This window comes from Pantherophis guttatus, chromosome 2 (genome assembly GCF_059756535.1).
Source record: "Pantherophis guttatus breed Tessera chromosome 2, ASM5975653v1, whole genome shotgun sequence".
In the NCBI taxonomy this organism is placed as follows: Eukaryota; Metazoa; Chordata; class Lepidosauria; order Squamata; family Colubridae; genus Pantherophis; species Pantherophis guttatus.
In genome coordinates, this window is record NC_142064.1 from 44,408,326 (window position 1) to 44,432,992 (window position 24,667).

General features: G+C 39.3%; 1 protein-coding gene and 1 pseudogene across 17 annotated transcripts in view; one reads left to right on the top strand and one right to left on the bottom strand.

Moving 5' to 3' along the window:
* The first annotated feature begins 16,212 nt into the window (after window positions 1-16,212).
* CAST (calpastatin) overlaps window positions 16,213-24,667 on the top strand; it is an 81,666-nt gene continuing 73,211 nt past the window's right edge. For 9 of the 17 annotated variants that reach the window (XM_034440719.2, XM_034440717.3, XM_087885903.1 and 6 more), the window contains exon 1: window positions 16,213-16,621. In XM_034440719.2, the coding sequence (XP_034296610.2) occupies window positions 16,571-16,621 (51 nt within the window). In that variant the 5' untranslated portion in view covers window positions 16,213-16,570. Of the gene's footprint in view, window positions 16,622-16,881; window positions 17,168-18,687; window positions 19,250-24,667 lie in introns of those variants that run through there. The other 8 variants (XM_087885906.1, XM_087885905.1, XM_087885910.1 and 5 more) reach the window with 6 other exon arrangements.
* LOC117679384 (U2 spliceosomal RNA) lies at window positions 22,002-22,122 on the bottom strand (annotated as a pseudogene).

Below are 24,667 nucleotides of genomic sequence, written 5' to 3' on the forward strand. Positions count from 1 at the left end.
CGTGGCCTTTGAGTGGAATTATGGAAGCTCTACTCCAGAAAAGAGAAGGTGAGAGGAAACAAAAATCGGATTTAATTTAATCTAATTTATATTTAATTAAGAGGATAAAAGAGAGCAGTTTGATAGAGTGGTTAAAGCACCAGGCTAGATACCAGGAAACTTTGAGTTCTAGTCCCATGTTAGGCATGAAGCCAGCAGGGTGACTTTAGTCAGTCACTCAGCCCTAGGAAGGAGGAAGGGCAAACCACTTCTAACATTTTGCCAAGAAAACTGCAGGGAATTGTCCAGGCAGTCACCAGGAGTCAAGACTGACCTAAAGGTGTGTGCACATGCATGCACATAAACACACACATGTAAATAAAATTAATATGATCATCCCCCTAGTCATGCATTTTTTACATTGAAAATTATACTAAATAACTTTCTGAGGTTATTGAGATAGTTCAGAAACTGTGTATGGATTCCTCACTCAGTTCTAAATCAATCACAAAGCTTTGTGAGATTCAGATTTTTTCTGCTTTCAAAGAGTTCCATTGAATTCCATGGACTTTCTTCTCACCCAAATTTAATCCAAATCACTAAAACCTTGTTTATTTAAACAGAGTGTCAAAAATGTCCGAAGTGGTAAGAAAGCCCTCAAGCTGAACTCAACTCTTGGTGAACACACCAACACATTCTTCATGCAGTTTTCTTGGCAACAGGACCAAAGTGGCTGCCACTGCAGCTTTGGGGGAATTTTTTTTTCAATTCATCCAAGTACTAACAAAATCCAACTACTTAGCTTAGCCAAGGAATTTAGCCAAGGATAGCTGTGAACTTGCAAAACCATACATCTATTTCCTGAATATATAAATAGAGCTTTTTCTCCCCTACAAAAACCAAGTCTCAAGCGTTTCTCCCAATTTGAAAAGCAGGGCTTTCATTAATGTTTGCTATTTATTACCCCTTTCTGATGCCTTATGCACAAAGAGCCTGCAGTTGATTAGTTATACCAGATGCATCAGACATTGGCCACTCCATACCTACTTTAGTGAAGTGGAAAAAGGCCTGATACGTCATGTGACGCCGCTGTGGCGACGTGCATTTTACACTCCTGAGTATTTGCTGCATTTACTTTTATTCCAATTGAAAATGTTCATTGTTCTTTACATTAACTAAGGAGCCAATACAATGGTGGAATAAATAGTTAAGACAGAGCAGGGATTTTGAATATTGGTTTTGTGAAACTCTCTTGAGTCTCACTCATGCATCTGAGTAATTGGAACATATGAAATGGCCACAGTAAATACTCCCAATTGGAGGTTACAATGCATGGCCAACCATTCCAACGTAACTGCTCATTAGGCCAAATGGTTAAGATCTCACAGAGGCTTTGAAGCAATGTGTCTTTTGGGAAATACTCTACTATGATAACTTGATCCTGCCTGAAACAAAGCTCAGTTGCCCCTGATCATTCTACATGCTTCCAGGACATTATCCAGTCAGCCCAGAAAAAGAAAATGGTGACAGAAATGGGATTTCTAAAATTCTATAACATGTGGAAAAAGGGATCATCATCAGACAGAAACCTGGATCCCCAATGATGCTGAAGGCTGGGAGGTTCAGAGCAAATAAAAGAAGTGCAGTCAATTCCAATTTACTGGCATTTAATTGACCAATTTACGGAGTGCAAAATACGTTTAATGCATTTATTTATTCATTCCATTTATATACAGCTCCATTTTTAGAAACGCTGATATTCAGAACTCTTTTTATATTAGAAAGTATTCTAATATAGATTTTCTTAGGACAAGATATAACAATGAGAACCCACAACGTGAATGCCTTTCAAAGGTGATTAGACACATTTAGGGAGGATAAGGTTATCACTGTTATTGTTTGGGATGAATATAGAATGGCTGAGCTCTTTTATTGCATTAACTCATAAATTATGATTTACATAAATTTAAATTGAAGTGCCTAAAGCCACACATTGTGCTGAGCTAAAATAAAGCAAACTGCATTATGGCTTAACAGATTGTGGAATCACAATCTGAGAGGCTAAGCAGGAGATAATTATTGTTCCTGCTCAATTGTTAACTTCCCATAGGCCTCTGACTGATAGCATGAAAATAGAATGCTGCACACAGGTCTTTGGTCTGATTCAGGGTAACTTACACCATTATGTAAAGCCCATGATTTTCTATAAACCAACATTCTTTATTGTTTTGTGTTTGTCTCTTTCAAGTCACACAGATATGGGTGTGGCATGAGAACTAAGGAAGCTGACAATTGTTTTAGGTATACATGTTAGGGTTTATTGCCTTAACCTTTTGTGATTTGGCTGGTGAAGCCAGTAGCTGATTGTTTTTACCTAGCTTGTACAATAAAATATACTATTGGGAATATTATCATTTTTTCTCTGTTTTCTTTAGTGGTTCTGAATCTGAATTCCTGAGAATAATACATCTATCTAAATTCTGGGTATCACCTTGAATATCAGTAATGAGTGATGCAGTTGAGAAATATGTCAGAATAGTGTGATGATTAATTATGACTACTGTTGATTGATAATTGATAATAATATTAGTTGTTTAATTATTTGTCACTTGTTCCTGTTCATAGAAAATACACATCTTCGTACAATTTTTAGCATTTATCTTTCTATTTATTTCTCTGATAAAACATGATTTAGATACACTAGGACCGTGTTAGTGAACCTATGGCACGCGTGCTGGAAGTGGCATGCAGAGCCATTTTTCCGGGCATGCGAGCCGTCGCCAAGCTCACCTGAAATTGCGCATGTGCGTGCGCCCCAGCTGGTGTTCAGGCCTCTGGTGTGCATGCACGCAATTCAGGGGACCCAGTTGGTCTTCGGAGCTCTGCTGTGCATGCACGCATGTTTGCGCATGCGCATGAGATTGTGCACACATGTGCAGACAGCATTTGTGCATGCGCATCGCACATGCAAAAGCTGTGCACATGTGCATATGATGAGATTGCGCACACAGCGTGCGCTATTCCACATGCACGAAAGCTGCATGCATACGCAGATGGTGCGGTTGCGTGCACAGTGCATGGTGAGGGCATGCACGAAAGCTGTGTGCATGCACAGATGGTGTGGTTGCGCACGCAGCATGTGGGGAGGAGCCGTGCGTTACCGCAGATGTACACGAGCGCATGCAGGCGCAAAGTGTGTTCCTGTTCGGCACTCGGTAAGTAAAAGGTTCACCACCACTGCACTAGGAGATAACCATTCTGCTTTATGATGGCTCCAAATCCATCTGCACATGCACCTACCATTTCTACAGAGAGTGGCTGGGTTCATGTATCATACTAAGCCATCGTTTTCTTTAACCACAATTTATAAACTACATCATAATGATTTTCATTGTAACAGTAAACTATCAATCAGGGCTTATATTTGAAAACTGTCACATTCACTCACTGTACTCACACCAAACCCAAGCCACCCCATTAAATCCAGGCAGACAATTTTAGCATATGTCATTAATCCTGAGTTGGTTTAATGTATTATGTTTGCTTTAGTTTAATTCTGCCAGTCATAGGTTTAGATATATTTGTAATGATATAGCATATAGCCCAAAAACAAACAAACTCTATGCCATAATAAGTTTATTATCAGGAATATTCAAACTATTCCTAGCTCCTAGAATTATTTTTGAAGCAGAATGTTTGTGGAATTCTGAGAGATGACCTAAAGTATGCAATAATTTACAAGTATGTCTTGCTAAGTATATAAACTAATTACATAATACCATACTTGCTATATAATATTTGTATTGGATTTTTCTGTAAGGCCAGTAGGCAAACAGTTGCTTCCTTCTGTAGTACAATATAGGGTATTATTAGGTCTGGGCAGATCTTCATAGTTTGCTTCCAATGAGTCATGCAGGTAAGAACCAACTTCCCTGAATCCCACTCTAAATTGTACATTTTCTGCTAATAACAGTTAATGGCTATCAGGGTTGGGTTCTACTTACCTTTACTACCAGTTCGTAATGGGAGCGTGAGCATTCGCAGAAGCTTCTGTGCATGCACAGATCCCCCATGATGATGTCGTGGTGGGTGGGCAGAGCCTCCCACCAGTTTTACTACCGGTTCTAAAGAACCGGACTGAACCGGGAGCAACCCACCACTGATGGTTATCCAAGAAATCACCTGAAACTGCTAAGTCTAGGATATAGAGGTTATCTCTGAATGTATGTAGTTCATAAACCCCACTATGGAAGCTGTAACTTCCCTGGCCCAGCACATAATATTCATGGATATAGCACATTCAAAAAGCAGTAAGTTCTCTTCACTGTAAATAGCTTGGTGCAGTTTTAGACAGGAAGACAAAAGAAAATTAGAAGCAACATGCAGATTCATGTGTCAGTCTGCCAAATCTGCTCTCTTTCCCTGGCTCGGAAAAAAAGATCGAAGCAGCAGTAGATGAAGAAACAAAGAAGTACTGACTGTCTATTTGAGAGGACAAGATGCATGTCACGAGGTAGCTGGTGAAGTCCCTCTATCAAACTGGTGATAAAATAGCACTTTTTCATCCTCAAAGTTCCTTATTGACTCAAAGCCTCTTGGTGCTGGTTGATCAGTTCCTTTCTCAACTTGGCTGTTCAGTTTCTTCAGATTCAACTTTCATCACTTTATACAGTTTGAGATTGGTTCTGTCAGGTAATGTTCAAACTCTGAAGACTATGATTGGCAAAACGGATGCCCACATTTCAAGAACCTATGCTGCATTGATCTCAATTCACTAGCCCTTTATTGACATATCTACATGAGTCAAGTTCCTTATTTATTTATTTATTTGTTGAATTTATATTGCCGCCTATTGGTGACTCAAGGCAGTTTACAGAATATAAAACCACATTTAAAACAATAAAACTAACAAAAAGAATAAAAAAAATTAATATAGTACAATACTACAAAATCACCACTCACCTCCCACCTCCCGCCCCGGTGACAGCAGATCACACAAGCCAATTAATGGGCTCTATCCCGCTCTGGGTTCCCCAGGCCTGCTGGCAGAACCAGGTTTTCACTGTCTTCTGGAAGAATATTAGAGTGGGGTCATTCTAATCTCTGGGGGAATGATGATCCAGAGAGAAGGAGTCACCACAGAGAAGGCCCTTCTTCTAGGTCCCACAAGATGTATCTCCCTCGGGGATGGGATCTGCCTTCCTGCATTCCTGCTCTGATGGATCGGGTAGATGTGACTGGCAAGAGATGGTCCCTCAGATAACCTGACCCAAGCAGTGAAGGGTTTTAAAGGTGACAACCAGCACCTTGAATTGCACCTGGAATCAAATCGGCAACCAATGCAGCTCCCGCAGGAGAGGGGATACATGTGCACACTAGGGTCTGCACAAGACCATGCAGGCTACTGCATTTTGCACCAACTGGAGCTTCCAGATGCTCTTCAAGGGCAGCCCCATGTAGAGCGCGTTGCAATAGTTAAGATGGGAAGTGACTAGGGCATGAGTGACTGTGAGTAGGGACCATTGGTCCGGAAAGGACGTAACTGGCGCACAACCCACAGTCGTGCAAAGGCTCTCCTGGCCACGATTGCCACACAGGAATTGTTGAGTCCAGGAAAACTTCTAGATTACACACAGGGTCTATTTGAGGTAGTGCCACCCCATCCAAGACCAAAGGTGGCAATTCTCCCTAGGCCAACGAACACCAAACCCAGAGCCACTTGGTCTTGCAAGGGTTTAGTTTCAACCTGTTGCTCCCCATCCAGCCCCTAACAGCCTCCAGGCATTGCAAGAGAGAGGACACAGCATCGCTTACCTTACCATGGGCCGAGACATACAGCTGAGTATCATCAGCATATTGGTGATACCTTAGTCCATAGTGATGGATGATCTTACCTAGCGGCTTCATATAAATGTTGAACAGGAGCGGAGAGAATACGGAGCCCTATGGAATCTCGTAAAGCAGGGCAAGGGCTGGATCTCTCCCCTCCTATCAACAATGACTGACTACGGTCACAGAGAAAGGAAGTGAACCAGGGTAGCACAAGGCCTCCCCCTCCCATCCCCCAAAGCCACCCTAGGAAAATACCATGGTCAATGGTATTGAAAGCTGCTGAGAGGTCAAGTAGAGCAAGGATGGATGTACTACCCCCATCCTGCTCCTGTCAGAGATCATCCAAAAGTACTGGCAATGCCATTTCTGTCCCAAATCCAGGCCTGAATCTGATTGGTAGGGCTGAGATAATCTGTTTCATCCAGAATCCTCTTGAGCGACCACCTTCTCAACAACCTTCCCCAAAAAGGGAAGATTGGAGACAGGTCGGAAATTATTCAACCGGTTGGAGCCCAGCAATGGCTTCTTAAGAAGAGGGTGGACCACAGCCCCCTTTAAGTGCTGGGGTACCGCCCCCTCCTGTAGGGAAGCATTAATCACCGCCAGAGTCCACTCATCTGTCACTTCCTGGGAAGCTTTCAAAAGCCAGCTTATATCATTCTTTATTTCCAGGATATTATTTCATCCCCATTTTTATGTTTACAGGACACATAAACAGAACTCATTAACCTTATAGTTTGTTTCTAATTCAAGGAAGCCACTAAAACAATAATACCTATCTATCAATAGTGCATTTCACAGTCATCAGAGATGATACAAATCTAATCAGTCTAAGTAGTCTTCTATTGCCAAATGAGGATCAGAAAACAGAAAAAAAGAGAGAGATGTAATATAATACTATCAAACAAAACAAATAAAGTAGAAACAGACCTAACCATATGGTTTCCTTTATAATCAAACCCCAAATGTTTTTTGATTATATTTTCATTTCAGTATCCTACTGAGGTCCCACTTTTTAAAAAGGGGTAGACAGCTGAAGGTGTTTGTTTCTAGCTAAAGCAAATGTAATTTATCTCAAGCCAATGAGCTTTTAGTAAATAAAAAACTGTTTCCTTTCATGGTAGTGAAGATACTCCCTTCTTATACAATCCTTGGAATTCAGACGGGCAACACCCAGCTAACTTGTCAAATACAGTATAACTCCCTTCTGAATTTCAAAGTGAAGTCTTCCTGTTGGTTATAATTTTTACCTGTCTCACATATTACTCAGTGCTTCTTCTCATTATGTCTGCTTGTGTATAGACTGCAGAATATTTTGGTAAAAGGAATAACATCAGTGGAAAACGTGATCAAACAGGTATTAAAAAAATGCCATTGCTATGACTGCTAACAATATTGCATCAAGCAAACTAGGAATGAATATGGAAAGGAATGAAAAACAATAGCATAGAAAATAAACAGGTCTTAATTCATTCACATTAAATCATTCAAGTACTGTAATGGTTATTGAAGATGTTTTTCAACAGAATTAAAAAACAGCACAAATTTTGAATTAAATAATAAAGAAAAGCAGTAAGAAAGTGAAAAAGAAATTGAAAAGAAAAAGAAAAAGAAAGTGAAACATAGAAAATTAATAAAGTGAAAAAGACATAAGAAATAGAAGAGGAAAAAGGAAAGGAAAATAGAATCAGTATAAAGAAGCAGCTTCCAATCTCCTTGACAGCAGTTATATATACATTTATATTTTAATCACACTCACTGTTACATCATCATTTCTTTCTTTCCTCAAGCTATCCTTTCTAACCTTCAAACCCATAAATCATGTTAATTTTTTCTTTTTTTCCCCCCAGTAAAATATTTCTTCTCTCTTCCAGTCCATGCACCAAATGACAATACAGAACTATGGTTACAACTATTGGGAACAATTTTGTGCATACAGTTTCACTGCAGTAAACACATATAAAAATAACATTTCAATTCTTTTTTCTAATTGACTATCCATTAAGCCCATCAAAAATGTTCTAGTTTCAGGTATATGTTTTATCTTTAAAATGTTTGTATCATTATATGTATTTGGCTTTTTTTGGTCTAATTTCTAAAAGACATGACATTAGAAATAATGCCCACCTTGATTATGATGTAATAAATTTGAAACATCAGATTAATAGCTGAGTACATGCTCAAAAACATTATGGTCCCTGTACTTTACGGAATGGATGGAAGCACACTCTTGTGGAAGAACTGAAGATGAACTGAAATTTAGGATATATAGAAATTTACTGGTGTTTTTTGCAAATGGTTGCAGAAACCTTATCACACTGCGTTGCAATAGACATTTATTAGAAGCCACAATGAAATCACCTACATCATGGCAACATCATGTGACATTAGTGGCATGACATGACTAATGTAAATTATATAATTCGTATCAATTGTATGATAATGTAATCATGTACATGACATCACTTTCCCCCCTGCCTCCTCTCTTGAGGGTTATGTGCTCCTCTGGAATAGGATAGACCAAAGCAATTATTCAATATATTTGATTTAGATATATGCTAAATTGAGGTCTTTTGCGTCACATTTGCATCTGATTAACACAATGTGATTGATTCAGTTTTAACTTATTTTATTGTGTGAAGTTAGTCATTGTTTTTTTGAAACCCACGCTTTATTTTGTTATTTTTTTTTTCAGTTTGTGGCTTAGCCAGTTGTGATTGATTTAGTAAATCATAGTCAAGAAAACCCAAAATACATTGTATTCATGATGTGCAAATCTGGTATGATCTTTTTTATTCTATTATACTATGTTTTATTTTTCCTCAAATATTTCTTTCAAATATTGTGCTATTGTAGTACCAGCTCAGATTTACTTCCAGACTTGTGCAATGTTGTGCAATGCTTACTGGTATTCAGTTCTGAGCTTATTTATTTTTGTTTTCTAAAAAAACGAGCAGAGTTTATGGGCAGACTTTTATTAACATGAAGACACTGTACCAATAGCACATTATTTCACAGAGCAGGGGTGAAATTCAGCAGGTTCTGACAGGTTCTGGAGAACCAGTAGCAGAAATTTTGAGCAGTTCGGAGAACCCACAAATACCAACTCTGGCTGGTCCCGGAGTAGGGTGGGAATGGAGATTTTGCAATACCCTTCTCCCAGGAGTGGGGAGGGAATGGGGATTTTGCAGTATCCTTCCCCTGCCACGCCCACCAAGCCATGCCCACCAAGCCACACCACACCCTCAGAACCAGAAGTAAAAAAATTTGAATTCCACCACTGCCACAGAGCCTCAGCACCTTGATTCTGATGGCTATCTGTAGACATTTTCAGAATACAGCTTTCTCCCAGTCCATTCGCCAATGTCAATATGGAACTATAGTTACAGACTTTGGGGAAATTAGTTGTTTAGAAAATTCTTGATTTGCTTATTACCATCAGCTTCCAGTAGGATTTTAGTGCAGAAGGAGAGATGACTGTGTGTCCAAGCAGCTCCCTTTATAGTCCCTGCGACTGTTATGTTCTTTTATTTACACTCAGATACATGCACACATCTAAGGAAATGGTGGGGGATCTGCTAGCAATTCATACTATTTTCTTTTTGTGTGGATTCAGTGAAATAATGTTTATTGCTTCAAGACCAATGATGGCTTAGGGCAAGGCACTAGCTGAATTGTTCTTTTAATTAGCTGGAAAGCACAGTGATTGGCCCAGGAGGTCTCATTTTTAAAAATAGTTGAAATTATGAGAGTGGTAATTCCAACATATCTGGATAAACTTGCTTAGAGAAAGCTGATTTAACATACACTATTTGGAAATAGCTGATACCAGCAAATGAGTGTTCACATACTATAGCAAGGCCTGGTCTATGTAGCCAATTGCTTTCATCTTGTTCTTTTTCAACCACACCTATTTTTATGTCAGTGGCCTAATTGAGTCCTGCCATGAGTAAAATAATTGGAAATCCTATTCGTCCTACACAGAGAAGTTAAGATATTCTAAGCTTCCAAAGTGACTGCCAGAGGCAAGACTAAAAAGGAAAGTCAACCATACCATGCATTTATGTATAAGTTTATGCTTGTCTGATTTCTGATGTTATCTAAAGTCAAGTGAAATATTTATTGCTATTATTCACCCATTATTGAAAAAATCAAGAAATGTCCACTGGTTCTCAAGGCTCACAATGGCTATCACCAAAACCATTTCAACTTATCTGCATTCTTATCAGATATGCTGTGGATTATGTCCCACCAATATACTTACAATTTGTGCAACCCATTTTGGCAATGTCATTAGGCAACAAGGTTTCATTTTTTCCTTGCTACTGTTGGACAATTGAATGATAGTATTTCTAAGCAGCAAGATACAAAGCACTAGAACAGTCCATAAAAAAATGATTAGGAAAGGTATACCCTATGAAAGAGTGTCTTATAGCACCATGGTGAGCAACTGTACTCCAGAGTCAGTGTGGATCTTAAACCCTTATTTTTTATATAACTGTTGGAGTCCTTTCAATGGTGTCACTAAATTTCTGCAATGAAATTGCTGAAAACTGGCAGCAAAATTACCACCCTTGAGGCAGGAAGTACATGAACATTGGTCCTAAAATAAACCTGAAACAGAAAATAAACACTGTTACTTTCCCTACAAAGAAAGCTTGGGGGGAAAATACCCATAACCTACTTTGCCCAGCTATAGATGCTTCTATTCATAGTATTCAGGCTTGCAAATAAACATTAAAATGTGACTTCCAGCTACTAGAGTTTGCCCAGTTCTGCTGCCGTCGGCAAAAGTAATTGAGGTTAGTATAGCATACTATAAAAGCTTTCAGAAACCACAGCCCAGAAAATGGCTATTTAGAAAATATTTTGGGGGTGGGGGGGTGGCGTGGCAGGAAAGTAAACTAGTCTAAGTCGTGAGAAGTTACTTAATATTAAAGTATTGTAATTAACAATTTTATTAACTCAACAATATAGGAACACTGTTTCTTTGGAATTGAATTGCAAGTCTGCTTACAATGTTTCAGGCTGTCCCCAGGTTAAAAATGAATTCTGTTCCTAAGTCTGTCTTTAACTCAAATATGTATGTAAGGTGGAACTTGTACTTATGCAATAGACTTATGCCTATTACTAAAAAATGGCAGACAGCATTCTCCTTCGGTAGTTTGATGAACCACTAAACTGTATAATGTTGTCATGAACCGCTGAAAACAGGCTGTATATTAAAAATGTGCAGCTTCAGCAATTCATTAAAACATTGTGCAGCTTCAGCAATTTATTGGCTTTAGGTAGGAGAACATCGTGCATCATTTGTAGTAATAGACAGCCCATTCATAAGTACAAGTTGTCTGTAAAGTGAGTGTTCTTGACCTAGGAGCTGCCTGTATACCCTGCATACTGCTAATTGTCCACAAAGTGGTTGTCTCCTATGAAGGGATGGCAAGTTCTCCTGTGCCAACACTATATAGGGCTTCCCAGTCACGACCAGCATGATCTTTCTCATGCCAGTAATTTTATGCCAGCACATGGGGCAGTAATCTAAATCTTCAAATGTTCTATATTCTGGAACTATTTATGAATTCTAATTTTGTCCATAAAACAAAAAATCAATAGGCAGGGGCAGTTTAAAAAGGAAAAACAATAGGAAGATACATCTAACTTTGTAATTAGGTCTCCGTTGATGGCTATCTGAGTAAGATTTTCAGAATTTCAGCTCCTCTGTTTCTAAATGTTATGAAATGTGGCTCTTGATTTAAAGCTGCACACAAGAAATATACAATCTGTAGCAATTATATAACTATATATGCAAACTATATTTTTGCCTTAGTCATGAAAAATTTTGGATAGATAGCTATGTTTTCTAAGTACTTTACATTTACCTGAATCAAAAACTGGAACCATGCATAGGCCTTAGTGGAAGTAAACAAAGAGGAATAAAATATACACTGCAAAAACACAATGCATTTTCACTGCTTACAATACAAACTTGCACAAAATGTCATGGTGCAAATACCAAGGGTCACAGCTTGTATCATGATATACATATTGTCAATTATGTGTTCCTATGGTTAGATAAAGGCACATATAGAACCAAGTTATGGGCTCTGAGGCTCTACTTCCCCCTATCTGGGATGGCCTTCCACAACAGGAAAAGTTGTAAAAGATTATATCTGTATAGCACACAAGTTTACAGTTGTAGCCTATTTCCGTCTCGTCAGCTTTTCCTATCTCTCTCTATATATAGAGAGAGGAATATCTATCTATCTATCTATCTATCTATCTATCTATCTATCTATCTATCCATCCATCCATCCATCCATCCATCTATCCATCTATGATCTTCTCAGGAAGTCTTCTTGCTTTTTTATGGAGCAATAATCTGCATGTTTAATATGACTAATGCCATAGTGATCTCTATTGCAGAGATAAATTGCACATCATATTTTTGTCATTAGATCAATGGATTCATATTGCAGCCTCAGTTGGATTATTATGGGTAAGTAAACCATGACTTCGAGCACAAAACACAACCTTCTACCACATAGGCGGTAAAGATATAAGACTGCTTAAATCTAAGCTCTAGATATGGTACTAGAATATGCTTCCCCCCCCCTTTCTTCTGCTGCAATAGTTTAACATGTCACCTTCCTCAAAATGTTCAAAATCAAGAACACTACAAGGTATCCAAATGAGAAGATGAATTGTGGGAATATACATTTTTGGGCAGAGTTGGTATCTTGCCCCTAATTTAAAAAATGCATATGTTCTAATATCTTGATCCTTCCAGGATTCCATTCTGTTTTGCTTATCAACCTCGTAGCAGAGACTAGTGTTCGGTGTGATGAACCCTCAGGAATGCAGCACAGTCTGTCAAACCTGTTATGTGATGAGGTTCAAGTATTGTTTAAAATTAAACGTCACAAATAAAAAAAATCTAATTTGTGTTTCAAGAACAATCCTCTCTTTCATTTACTTGCTTCTTCTGTATTCTAAATATATAATCGGTTAGTAGTTAAGAATATGAACTAGGAAAATCTGAAAATCTCATTCTCAAATCTTAGATTTTAAGAATCACATTCATTCATACGAATGGATATACAAGTCCAACAATAATATGAGGTACGTTACGAAGTAATGTTGAATTATTCTTTATCTTTCCCCAGTCTGCCAATTTTTGTACTCTGCAAATGGATATGGGAACTACATGAGATTAGTGTCAGTCTTATATAAGCATGTGACATATTTGATGAAATGCTTAACATTGCATAACCAAAGTGAAGCAGGAATTATTTGGGTTTAATATTTCATTTATATTAATCATGGAAATATGTCCAGACCTCACAGCTCAGGCACAAGCTTATATCAATTATGATGGTGTGGTATGCAGTGTGAAATCTAAAATTTGTTACTACCAGTTCTGTGGGCGTGGCTTGGTGGTGGTGGGTAATGTGACTGGGTGAGTGTGGCCAATTTTTTTTTTTACTTTTAAAACCATTTTTTCTACAACCTCTTCGGCGAAGAGGTTGTTAAAAAATGCTTTCAAAAGGCTTTGATGATCCCAGCTGAGTTGCCTGATCGGCAGAGGCTTTTTTTCTTTTAAATGCCTCTGACGATCAGGCAACTCAGCTTGGATCGTCAGAGGCATTTAAAAGAAAAAAAGCCTCTGACGATCGCACGGTTCAGCTGAGCATGGGTGGGGCAGGGATTTTTGCTACTGGTTCTCCGAACCACCTGCCTCCCATCGCTACCGGATCAGGTGATCCGGTCCGGACCGGGAGCATTTCATCCCTGGTGGTATGCAGCAATTCTGTGGTTAAGGAAGAAATATTGTAATTTTTCACTATGAGAGGAAGCTGCCAAAAAATGTAATCCTCTTTGAAGATAGAAACTTATTTCAAGATAATTAATTGCTTTTATGTTCACTTTAGTTTAATTTATTTACTATTCTCACCCATACTGGAAAGCAAGAGACAAAGTCTAGGTTTGATGTGGACACATTCCTGTCTTTCAGCACAGATAGTCTAAAATAACCATAGAGGGCACAAGCAATAACCAGAGGGTAACACTAACCGCACAAGCATGCCTACCGTCCCTGTCCTTATTCATATCCATTTCATGTATTCATAATTATGTTTACACTTGTATCTGTTATCAAATACATGCTTGACGAAATACATACATAAAATAAATAAATAAATAAATAAATTTGCTCTGTTGTGGCAACTCTTAACAGCAAGCAATAGGAGGACATTGTTAGACTGAAGAGAGAAACCACACATCCAGTCTTGTGCCGATACAAATCTAAAAGCACCATTTTTATAGCAGAACAGGAAAACAGGCTTGCAAGTTGCCTTAATGAGGAAGGTGAACTAAGGCTGATGTCATTCATACAAGTCATTTCAATGTGATCATGGAAACAATGCCTGTGCTCAGTTGGCAAACTCTTAATTGTAGATAACAGTTTACAGGAGGGTCCAAAACCTATGTAAACCAGTGTTTCTCAATCTTTAAGATGTTGAACTTCAACTCCCAGAATTTCCCAGCCAGGGATGCTAGCTGGAAAATTCTGGGAGTTGAAATCCGTATGTCTTAAAGTTGCTTATAGTTGAGAAGCACAGATGTTTTGTATGCAACCAGTATAGATAATGGTGAGCCAGAATATTGGGAGCTTATTTCAGAAATGTCCATAAAGCCAAACTGTGTAGGTGCCTAGGACTGAGTCCTAATTCTCAAGGGTCTATTAAAATATATGTTTTCATAACAATTCACACAGTCACCCATGCCCTCGTCACGTCGCGCCTGGACTACTGCAACGCTCTCTACATGGGCCTCCCCTTGAGGAGCACCCGGAGGCTCCAACTGGTCCAGAATGCGGCCGCGCGGGTGATTATGGGAGCGACGTGGCGCTCCCATGTAACACCTCTTCTGCGCAAGCTGCACTGGCTCCCGGTGGTCTTCTGGGTGCGCTTTAAGGTGTTGGTTCTCATCTTTAAAGCACTCCATGGCTTACGGCCAGGGTACTTACGAGACCGCCTGCTGCTACCGATAACCTCCCACTGGCCAATACCTTCTCACAGAGAGGGCCTCCTCAGGGTGCCGTCGGTCAAGCAATGTCCCCAGGGGGAGAGCCTTCTCTGTGGGGGCACCCGCCCTGTGGAATGAGCTACCCCCTGGAATACGACTGATCCCGGACCTCCGGACCTTCCGTAAGGCCCTGAAGACTTATTTATTCCAGGAAGCCGGCCTAGCCTAAATGGTTTTTAATGGGATTTTAAAATTTTATAGACTTGGGGTTTTAAATTGGGAGGCCGATTGATTTAATCTCTTATAATTATCTTAACTTTTGTATTGTATGTATTTTAATTTTGGCTGTTCACTGCCCTGAGTCCCTTTTGGGAGAAGGGCGGTATACAAATTAAATTAAAATAAAAAAATAAATAAATTTGTTTGCTTTTCCAAGCCCTAGTTTATGAGCTACTCTTTTCAAAATTGAGGTGACTACTTTTTGCACAGATATAGTGATTAGACAGTAATTCCTAAGGAGACTTGTTTGGCATCAACATTCTTTTCATTGTTATGCCACTTCTTTTTTTTAGAGAATTCTTTTCACTTGGAATGTTCTTTTTAACTTGCATTTAGTGTAATTATAGCATGCCTGTTTGTAATTGCCCTGGTATTTCTTTTGAGTGAGATCAATTAAGTTTTAAGCAACTTTTTTTTTTTTTGCTTTTGTTGTTCCTGACATTAATTGAACTCAGGAATGTCTATATAAGCTTTCAAATAAATTACACCAAGTTCAGCGGGAGAGGCTTCCAGATGTCTATGTAAAGGCCTGTCTGGATTTTCTTTCTTTCATCTAATGGCTTATCTGGAATTGTCAAATAATTGTTTATCTCATCCAAACACTAACCAGAGTCAAACCTGGACCTCGTGGCTTCACATCTGGTATTTAAGAGGAGAGGAAAGTAATATTGTCCTATGCAGATTACCTACTAAGATGCTTAATTTTTTAGAAATGAAGGAGAGGCCTCTCACACACCAGGTCAAACCAGTAAGAAACTGGATCAATAGATGGTGTGTGTGCCTGTGTGTGTTCCTGAGTGCGTTGTAACCCCTGCAATATTTTAAAAGAGCCTTGATAGTACAGTGGTCTAAAGCACCCTGTTATTAAGAACAGCTGCCTGCAATTACTGCAGATTCGAATCTCGCCAGGCTCAGGGTTGACTCAGCCTTCCATCCTTTCTAAGGTAGGTAAATTGAGGACCCAGTTTTGGAGGCAATAAACTGACTTTATATAAATATACAAAAGAATGAAGGCTATTGCTTAGCACATTGTAAGCCGCCCTGAGTCTCCGGAGAAGGGCGGCATATAAATCAAATTTTAAAAAGAAAAAAAAAGGAGGCTCCTTTGAAACAAGCTAGAATGAAACGGCGCTCAGAGGCTGGGTTAGCAGCCTATAAATCTGCAAGGCACAGCCGGTTCGGAGAAACACAACAATGTGTGCCACCCAGCCCTTTCGCAGTGAACCTCCTCCCGGAGAATTTCTCCGAGCCTGAAGCGGCGGTCGCAGGAAGAGGAGGCGCCACAGCCGCCTGATTTTTGGCACGGGGTCCGTCGGAAAAAGTTTCGTAGCTCCCCGCAGGATCCTCCTCCGCTGCTCGCCTCTTTTCCTCCTTCTTGGGGGTTACTGCAGAGTCCCGTCAATACGCCGCAAGGGCAAAACGGCCTGCGAGGAGTCAAAGCGCCTCCTCAGCCGTCATGTCGCAGCCAACGAAAGGCAAGAAACAACCCGCCGCGGGCTCCAAAGAGGCAAGTCGAAGGCAGGCAGGCGGGCGGGTGGGAGGAAACTAAGCTAAAAAGCTAAACAGTTGCCCCTTAAAACGGCTCGTTCTTATTCCCCCCCTTTCGAATAAGAGGGGCGAGAGAAACGTTTGCGTGCGGTCGGGGCGAGGCTTCTGTGGAGAAAGCGCAGCAGAAATTCGCCAGCGCCCACAGCGGCGAGGAGCCAAGAACAGCGGCGCGCGGGAGAGGCGAGGAGCAGAGCCGCGAGCGGTGGGGGGGGGGGAGCCATTGGGTGGGGCGAACGAGGGAATTTTGGGGTGTGTGCGCGCGCGCGCCCTCGTTTGCTTATGCGCAAGGCCGCCTCCCGTCGTGACGCCGCCTTTTTTTTTTTTTTTTTTAAAAGCCTCTCGCTCTCTTCTCCCAGATGTGCCCGGCTCGCTGCCCTGCAATTTCCCCTGTCAGCTGATAGGCGATAAGCGCCTTAGGCTGTCATTTCCAGGGCGCCCGCTGGAGGAAGGCTGGCGAGGGCACTTCAAAGACCCTGAGCCCCTCCCTGCGGCCGTGTGAAAAACGGTGACTATTATGATTGCCAAATATGCACTGCAGGCAATATTTGGGCTACTTTAAACCCGGAGGTGGGATCCTTAAAAGCTTGGGGGGGGGGGTTTGACTCTGCGCGTCCGGAACTTTGTCTCGGGGCGGTTTCTAAAGGGTGAGGTTTCATAGCTATCTTTGGCTTTGCCAACGTCATTATGTTTGCGCAAGGCGGCAAGTTTTAAAACCGTGATTTATAAAGCGCAACACCAAGTCACGCCTGACGATTTACCGAGTAACAAACTAGCAAGCACATTTAACGTGCTTTGAAAACAGAGCTTTTGGTTATAAAACGGCGTAGCTGTGTGAACTCGGAAATGTGGATTAACTATCATGTAATCCACAATGAGCTTTCTAAACACATTCGTTATGGCTTGTTTACAACTCAGTGTACTGTGCCTCTGACCCAATGTTCAATGGCATTCATCATCTACACCAGTGTTCCTCAACCTTGGTAGCTTGAAGATGGGTGGACTTCAACTCCCAGAATCCCCCAGCCAGCAGCGCTGGCTGGGGGATTCCGGGAGTTGAAGTCCACCCATCTTCAAGCTTCCAAGGTTGAGAAACACTGATCTACACCATCATCATTAGGTTTCATGTCATTCTCTGGTTTAAATGAAATCTAGTTGGTATCCAATAGAAATCAGGATATTTAGTTAACAGATTACTTTCAGGATTTTGGGCATGGTCCCTCCTCTTTAATGGAGAAAGGTTCTTACAATTTAGGCTTCTTGCTCTAGAGAAGAGATGAAAGGTGGGTATGATGTCATTTATAAAGACCTCTATCTTATTTCTAGTACACATTGGTATTTATCTTGCAGATATTCCTGCTATGAAATGATAGATACTACAGTGGAATTTCACAGTTTGACTTCTACCATTAAGTTACTTCATAGTGCTTGGAAAAGTAGGTTGTAGAGTAGCCTTCCTGTTTGTGGGATAGCTGGATGAATGGCAGGTGGAGATTCCTTGCAACAGGGTCACAAAATCGTGGAGGAAATTATTCATAGTCGCACCTTTCCTCCAGTGCTGCTCCTTTTTCAGTGCTGTTTGCAAACTGGGAAAGTTAAGATACTGGGAAAAGGCCTTGCACTGAAGATAAAACTTCTCTGTGTTCCTTGGTACCCTATAAGGTACCCCAAGAAGAATAAGGAGTATTTGAAATATCCTTCTCAGAATTTATAGTAGATGACTTTGAATATTCTTTTGGGCTTTCAAGCCATTGGCAACCAAGTGTTTCGGGTATCTTGTGAAAACCAAACTAGTGTGGTTAGTTTATGGTCCATTGTCCTGGTAATTAGTAAGTCATAATTCAGCTGGCTCCAGGTTAGCACCTGTGGGAACATAAGAGAGTTTATGGGCACTTCATTTTTGTCTGGAGCAAAGTGCATTTCTTTTATCTATGAATGCAGGCCCGGGGGTAAAATATGACTTCTTGGGCAGCCTTTTTTTTAAAAAAAAGATATTCTGACAGAGGAGGAGGAATTTTATCCAGGAAATGGTAGGAGTTTAGAAAGAAAGACAATGAGTGCAGACACGCCTTCCCTTCTTCCAGGAACTGGGTCAGAACAATGAAATCATACTTGAGTGGTTTTGGGCGGTGCAGCTGGCACCAAGGGCAACTGGATCGAGACATCATTCTCCTCCTTACCTCCGTCTATCCCGGAGAGGAGGGGTGGGACCGTTTTCAGTGATTGGATTCGCGCGTAATTTGTCCAAAAAGACGGTTACTTCTAGGCAAAGCCCCTTGTTGCATTAACTTCAAAGCGGGAAAAACGGGGCTCCAGCGAGCGGACACCCACATAGACACGGATCGTCCTCTCCAAAATTTCCTACTCTGCTGTCTGTTTGGGGGCGGACCGACTGAAGGACGCAGCAGCTTCTCCACGCCTCTCTTTGCCCGCACATATTCCCAAGCCCTCGGGTCGGATAGTCTCAGCCAGCCGCGCAGAGCTGGGAGTTTCGTGCGCTCTCTCTTGGGGAAGCTGAAACCGAACTTGGAAGGAGAACTGGGAGCGGTCGGTCCCTGCGATGGCGTTCGCGAGTTGGTGGTATGCGACGGTAAATACACGTGGAGTTATGATCGCTGCGGGTTTTGGAGATCTGGTGTTTGATGTAGTTCTTGAGGGAGTGCCGGTCGTTAATCCTCTCGGACGGAAAGCCTTTCCTTGTCTTGCTGAGGGCGTACCTGTGAGTTTTTACACCATGGGATGAATTGGCCAAGGTGGACAACCCGAAACTTTACGCCCTTGTGGTATGCACGGAATAGCTGGCCTATTCTTGTGATTTTTTTTTTTTTTTTTTTGCTGCCTTTAACTTTCTGACATGAAAGTTTGATTGATTAGAAAAGGAAAGTGGACACGGTTCTGAAGGGCAGGGTTTACACTCTTCGTTCGGTGAATAAATAGGATTGAAAGAGACGTTTTTAAGCCACCGATTCATTTTGGAATGTAGGCAGTAAGCCAGATTTGGGGATAATAAAAGTAGTTATTCTGATTAAAGTTTTTGAAACATTTGTGGCAATTTAATTGGTGATTTAAGAAAATGGCATGCAAAGCTTTTTCATTTTTAAAAAGAGTTCATAATTTTTAGTGCAGATTGAGTGGCTTCCATATTTATGGAAGGTGGAGCTGCAGGTTTTACCTAATAAAAATTAATATTAACTCTCCTGCCGATATTTATAGTAATGCTTGTTGCATTACTATATGATTGTTGCAAAGTTAAATGGCTTTTCAAAAGGTATTATATGTTTTCCTCCTCTCCAATTTGTCATTGGGAAGGAAGTCAAAGGATCAAGAGATAAAGTAAAAGCTATAGAATCTCTCTCTCCCCCCCCCCCACCTCTGAACTATATTTTTGCTTTTAATGTCCTTAGTACAGGGCATTTCTGGCTTATGAAAAGCTTTCTAAAATAAATCATGATGCACATCTTTTGAAGTTTGGTAGTTATCATTGCAGAAGAAGTTCCTGAATTAACAAGTCACAAGAAGGTCATTCAGTCTATTTGCTGATTTTGCTAACTTTAGGAAGTGATTTTAAACTTGCAAAAGAGATGGGACATGTAACCATATATTTTACTACATAATGTAGTGGGCAGGTTGCTGAGGGAAGTACTTGACAACATATTGAGTACACCAGTATTAAAGCAATTGATAATTACTAATTATTAGCCATCCATGTCATTAATTTCTGTTTAGCATATAAGCCCCTAAAAAACTAGAGACCAAGATACAGATCATTTTCCTCATTGCAGACTTGCTTGATCACTAACACTGGAAAAGTTCTGGAAGGGCTTGTGCTGTGATTCAGAGACTGCTATGTTATGGTTAGTGTACTGAAAACTAGGCCTTCTCTATGCACACACAGCCTACCTTTTGGAACAGAGATGAAACCCAGCAGGTTCTGACAGGTTCTGGAGAACTGGTAGCGGAAATTTTGAGTAGTTCGGAGAGCCGGCAAATACCATCTCTGGCTGGCCCCAGAGTGGGGTAGGAATGGAGATTTTGCAATGTCCTTCCCCCAGGAGTGGGGAGGGAATAGGGATTTTGCAGTATCCTTCCCCTGGAGTGGGGTGGGAATGGAGATTTTGCAGTACCCTTCCTCTGCCACACCCACAAAGCTATGCCACATCCACCAAGCCACACCCACAGAACCGGTAGTAAAAAAATTCGGATTTCACCACTGCTCTAGAATACTTTCCTCCTGATACTTGGGAGGCGTCTATACTAGTTTCCTTTTACCATAGGTTTGCAAAAGGCATCTCTGTGAACGTCAGGCGTGTTTTCTCTCCTTTTTAGGATATACTATGATTTATTGCATTTTAACATTTTTTTCTTTCTTCTACAATACCTTTAAAACATTTTTTTGTATCATAAGGTGGTATTAAATGGTGTTCGTGCAAATCTGTGTTGTTTCCATAGTCACATGTGACTAGTAAATTTGGTGTAGATCATATAGGTTGTAATTGGGTTGAGTACATAGATAAACCCTACTTAAAAAAATATTGTTTTTAAAATAGTACCAGGAAAAAAAAGAAGTACCTGAAAAAAAGAAATACCAAACAAGAAATACCAAAAACGCATATATAATAAAAATACGTAACAAGTGCTTACAAAAAATAAATCAAAAGTACAACAGAAAAAAACATAAAATATAAAGTATAATATGTCATTAAAGTAAATGGTGAAGAATTACAATTCTATATTAAATATGTTAATTTATTATAGTATATATAATGCAAACATTATGCAACTGTGTGTGTTATACATGGATGTATACACACATATACTTTTAATACTATTTATTTATTCAGTTTACTAAATTTATATCCTGGCCTCCTCATTGTCAAGCGACTCCAGGCAGCTACTCTTACTCTTGCTTTTTTTAACCTACTCTTTTATATATGTGTGTGTGTTTGTCCGTGTCTGTGTCCGTGTCCTGTATTTCATTATATTTATTCATACAAAGTCATACATTTATCTTCCCAATGTTAGAGTATCAGTCTTCAGCTATAGTAAGGGCACTGTATCAATCTATTTACATTGTCCAGTTGCCAAGTTCTGTGTACTAGGTGTATAATTCAAAAATATTGAATTATTATTGAATATTAACCTCTGAAAAATTTGATGTTGTACAATATTAACCTCTGAAAAATGTGATGTTGTACAGTAACACTTACATACGACACTTCTTTCTCCCAAAGCTTAACTAAAAACATATGCTTTAAAGAAGCGTTGTCCTTCTTACATCTCCAACAAAATCCATTCATGGATTGACTGACTCTTGTCTGTCTGTCTATCTTCTATTTTTTTTTATAAGATTTATACAGCTGCCAACTTATACAGTAAGAAACTCTGAGTAGTGCCCAATCAAAATGTATCAGACATTAAACTGATAAGAACAGATACTACATTTGATCTCAGCCAAGATCCTTTTGTATAAAGACATAATGGAGTCCAATAAATTCTGCATTTTATTTTTTGCTGTATAAGTCTTAGTTTAAAGTCCGTTGACATTCATGCTATAAAGGTTAAAGCATTCTCTCATTGCCTAGGCAAGATAGGAACCTCTAATTCTTTATTCCACTTATCTCTTTTTGCATATCAAATTAATTTATTGATAACAAATATCTATAAAAACTAATAGTAGGTTTTTCATTTTAAAAGATGTAACCAGATGTTCTAGTAACATGGGTGTCTCCAGACCTGAAAACGCTGCTGATTCAAAGAATGTTGTTAACAAATACTATAGCTGTAAATATTGCCTCTAAATTACATTTGATAGATATTTCTCTCTCTTAGCAGAGTGTATGTTAAAAGTTCATCCACATCATCTATCATATTCTGCTACTTTCCCATTGTTTAGAGGAACTAAACAAGGATGTCCACTTTCACTCTTGCTTTTTGGTATTGCTTGGAACCTTTGGCTTGTGCTTATTAGTCCACTTATGGAGATTTATGGAATAGGACATAATTTAGTTGAATATAAATTTGTCTTATTTGGAAATGACATTTTTCTGTTTATTTCTAAATTTCACACTATAATTCCTATGTTGATGTAGATGATTGATGCCTTTAGTCAAATAGCATGACATCCTGTCAACTTGTCCAAATCAGAGTTGATATCAATACATAAAAAAATCTGATCACCGATCCATTAAGGAATATCAATTCCTTATTGGTACCAAATCCATTAAATATTTGGGTATGTGTATAACCGAGAGATATAACCCAGCAACATGTAATATAAATAAAATATATAAAAATGTTTCTTCAGATATCAATAGATGGCAGTCACTATGCCATGCCCTTTAGGGAATGGTGAATGTTCTCAAAATGAATATTATTTCTTGACCAATTTATATTCTGAGAGGAATTCTTGTTCAAATATCCAGAAAATATTTTCAGAAAATAAACTTTTGTTTAGAAATTTTCAACGGGGTTCTTTGATTCCACAAATACCTTTACAGCAAATGCCAGTAACAATTAATGAAGGGGGGATTCGTTTTTTTGAATCCCAGCCATCTGAGATACAAAGTTTTAAATTTAAGATATTATAAAACACATGGGAAGTTAACATGTTGCTTTCAATTCAATATTCTACCATATTTAGTTTCTATCTTGTCTCCATTTATTGGAACCTGGACCATAATACTTCTCAAAGGCCCAGATCTGAAAAAGTTGTGTACTATGGACCATGGACACCAAACAATGCTGTATCAAGAATTGCGTGAATCAGATTCCAAGTTTTTTCAGTTAATTTCAGTGTAGTTTATGCAATCTGTTTTTGCTACTGATAATGATTATTTACAACATAATCCCTTTTGTTTTGTGGGGTTGTCTTGAAGAGCAAAATCCCAAAATTGAAGCATGTGGTCCCTAATCATGCTTTTATAGCACTTTACTGCATTTCATTAAACAGTGAATAATCTGTTCTATTTCATGTAGAATAGCTAATTTTGATATGTGTAGGTTAAAATCTCTGTGGTTTTACAGAATAAAAAATTACAATTCCTGTCCTCATACTAATATTTATAGTTGTCTATTTATAGCTGTGTTTACTTTGACAGCTTCACAGAAATGACTCTGGTACAATATTGCATAAAATCTTACTCCAGAAGAAGTAATCATAACAAGAATTGGATAAATGCTGAACTTGGATTTGTATTATTACTCTAAATTTTTTCTTACCCAAAGAGAACTTAATATAGATTTTATGTATGCATACTTTTACTCCCTCCTACATTTATTTATAAATATTTATGTATATTTATTACATACATACATACATACATACATACATACATACATACATGCTTTATATTCCATAGGCCAACCATCTTACCTCAAGGTAATTTACATCCTGCCAGAAACCCTATGTTACTAATTGGAAGGGAGCATTAATCATTGTTTGATTCTGGAATCCAATTTAAAGCTTCTACAATGATTTCTACAATGTGCTTGAACATGTCTAGCAAAAGGAAATGTGGAAAGGGGATTTGCATGTGGAAATGTCTTTGGGAGATAGTAAGAAGAGCCACAGCCTATGCAAGGCCTCATAAGTATGAATCAGGACGAGTGGCAAAAATGTCTCAGAAAGGATCCGCTCTGGTTTTTTGGGAGAAATAAAAGTGAGGTATGGGAGGGGTCCTTTCAGGCTTACAAGATTAATCTAACCTTACAATAAAAAAAGAGCTAATATGCCTGGCTGTGTATCCGGTCAGAACTACCTTGCAAGACTGACAGGGATCTGCTATTTCACTGGGTAACTTTTCACCTATTGAACCAGTGTTTCTATGAAAGATGTTTTTCAGCTGAAAACTGCTTTCATGTGATTTAAATCTATCATTCCTTGTCTTGCAATCTGGAACAATGAAGAATAAGTTCTTGATTGTCTTCTGTGTGACATCCTTTTGAACATTTTAACCGTGCAGGGTGGATATACTTGATCACAGTGGTGATGAATACACTGTTGCAAAAT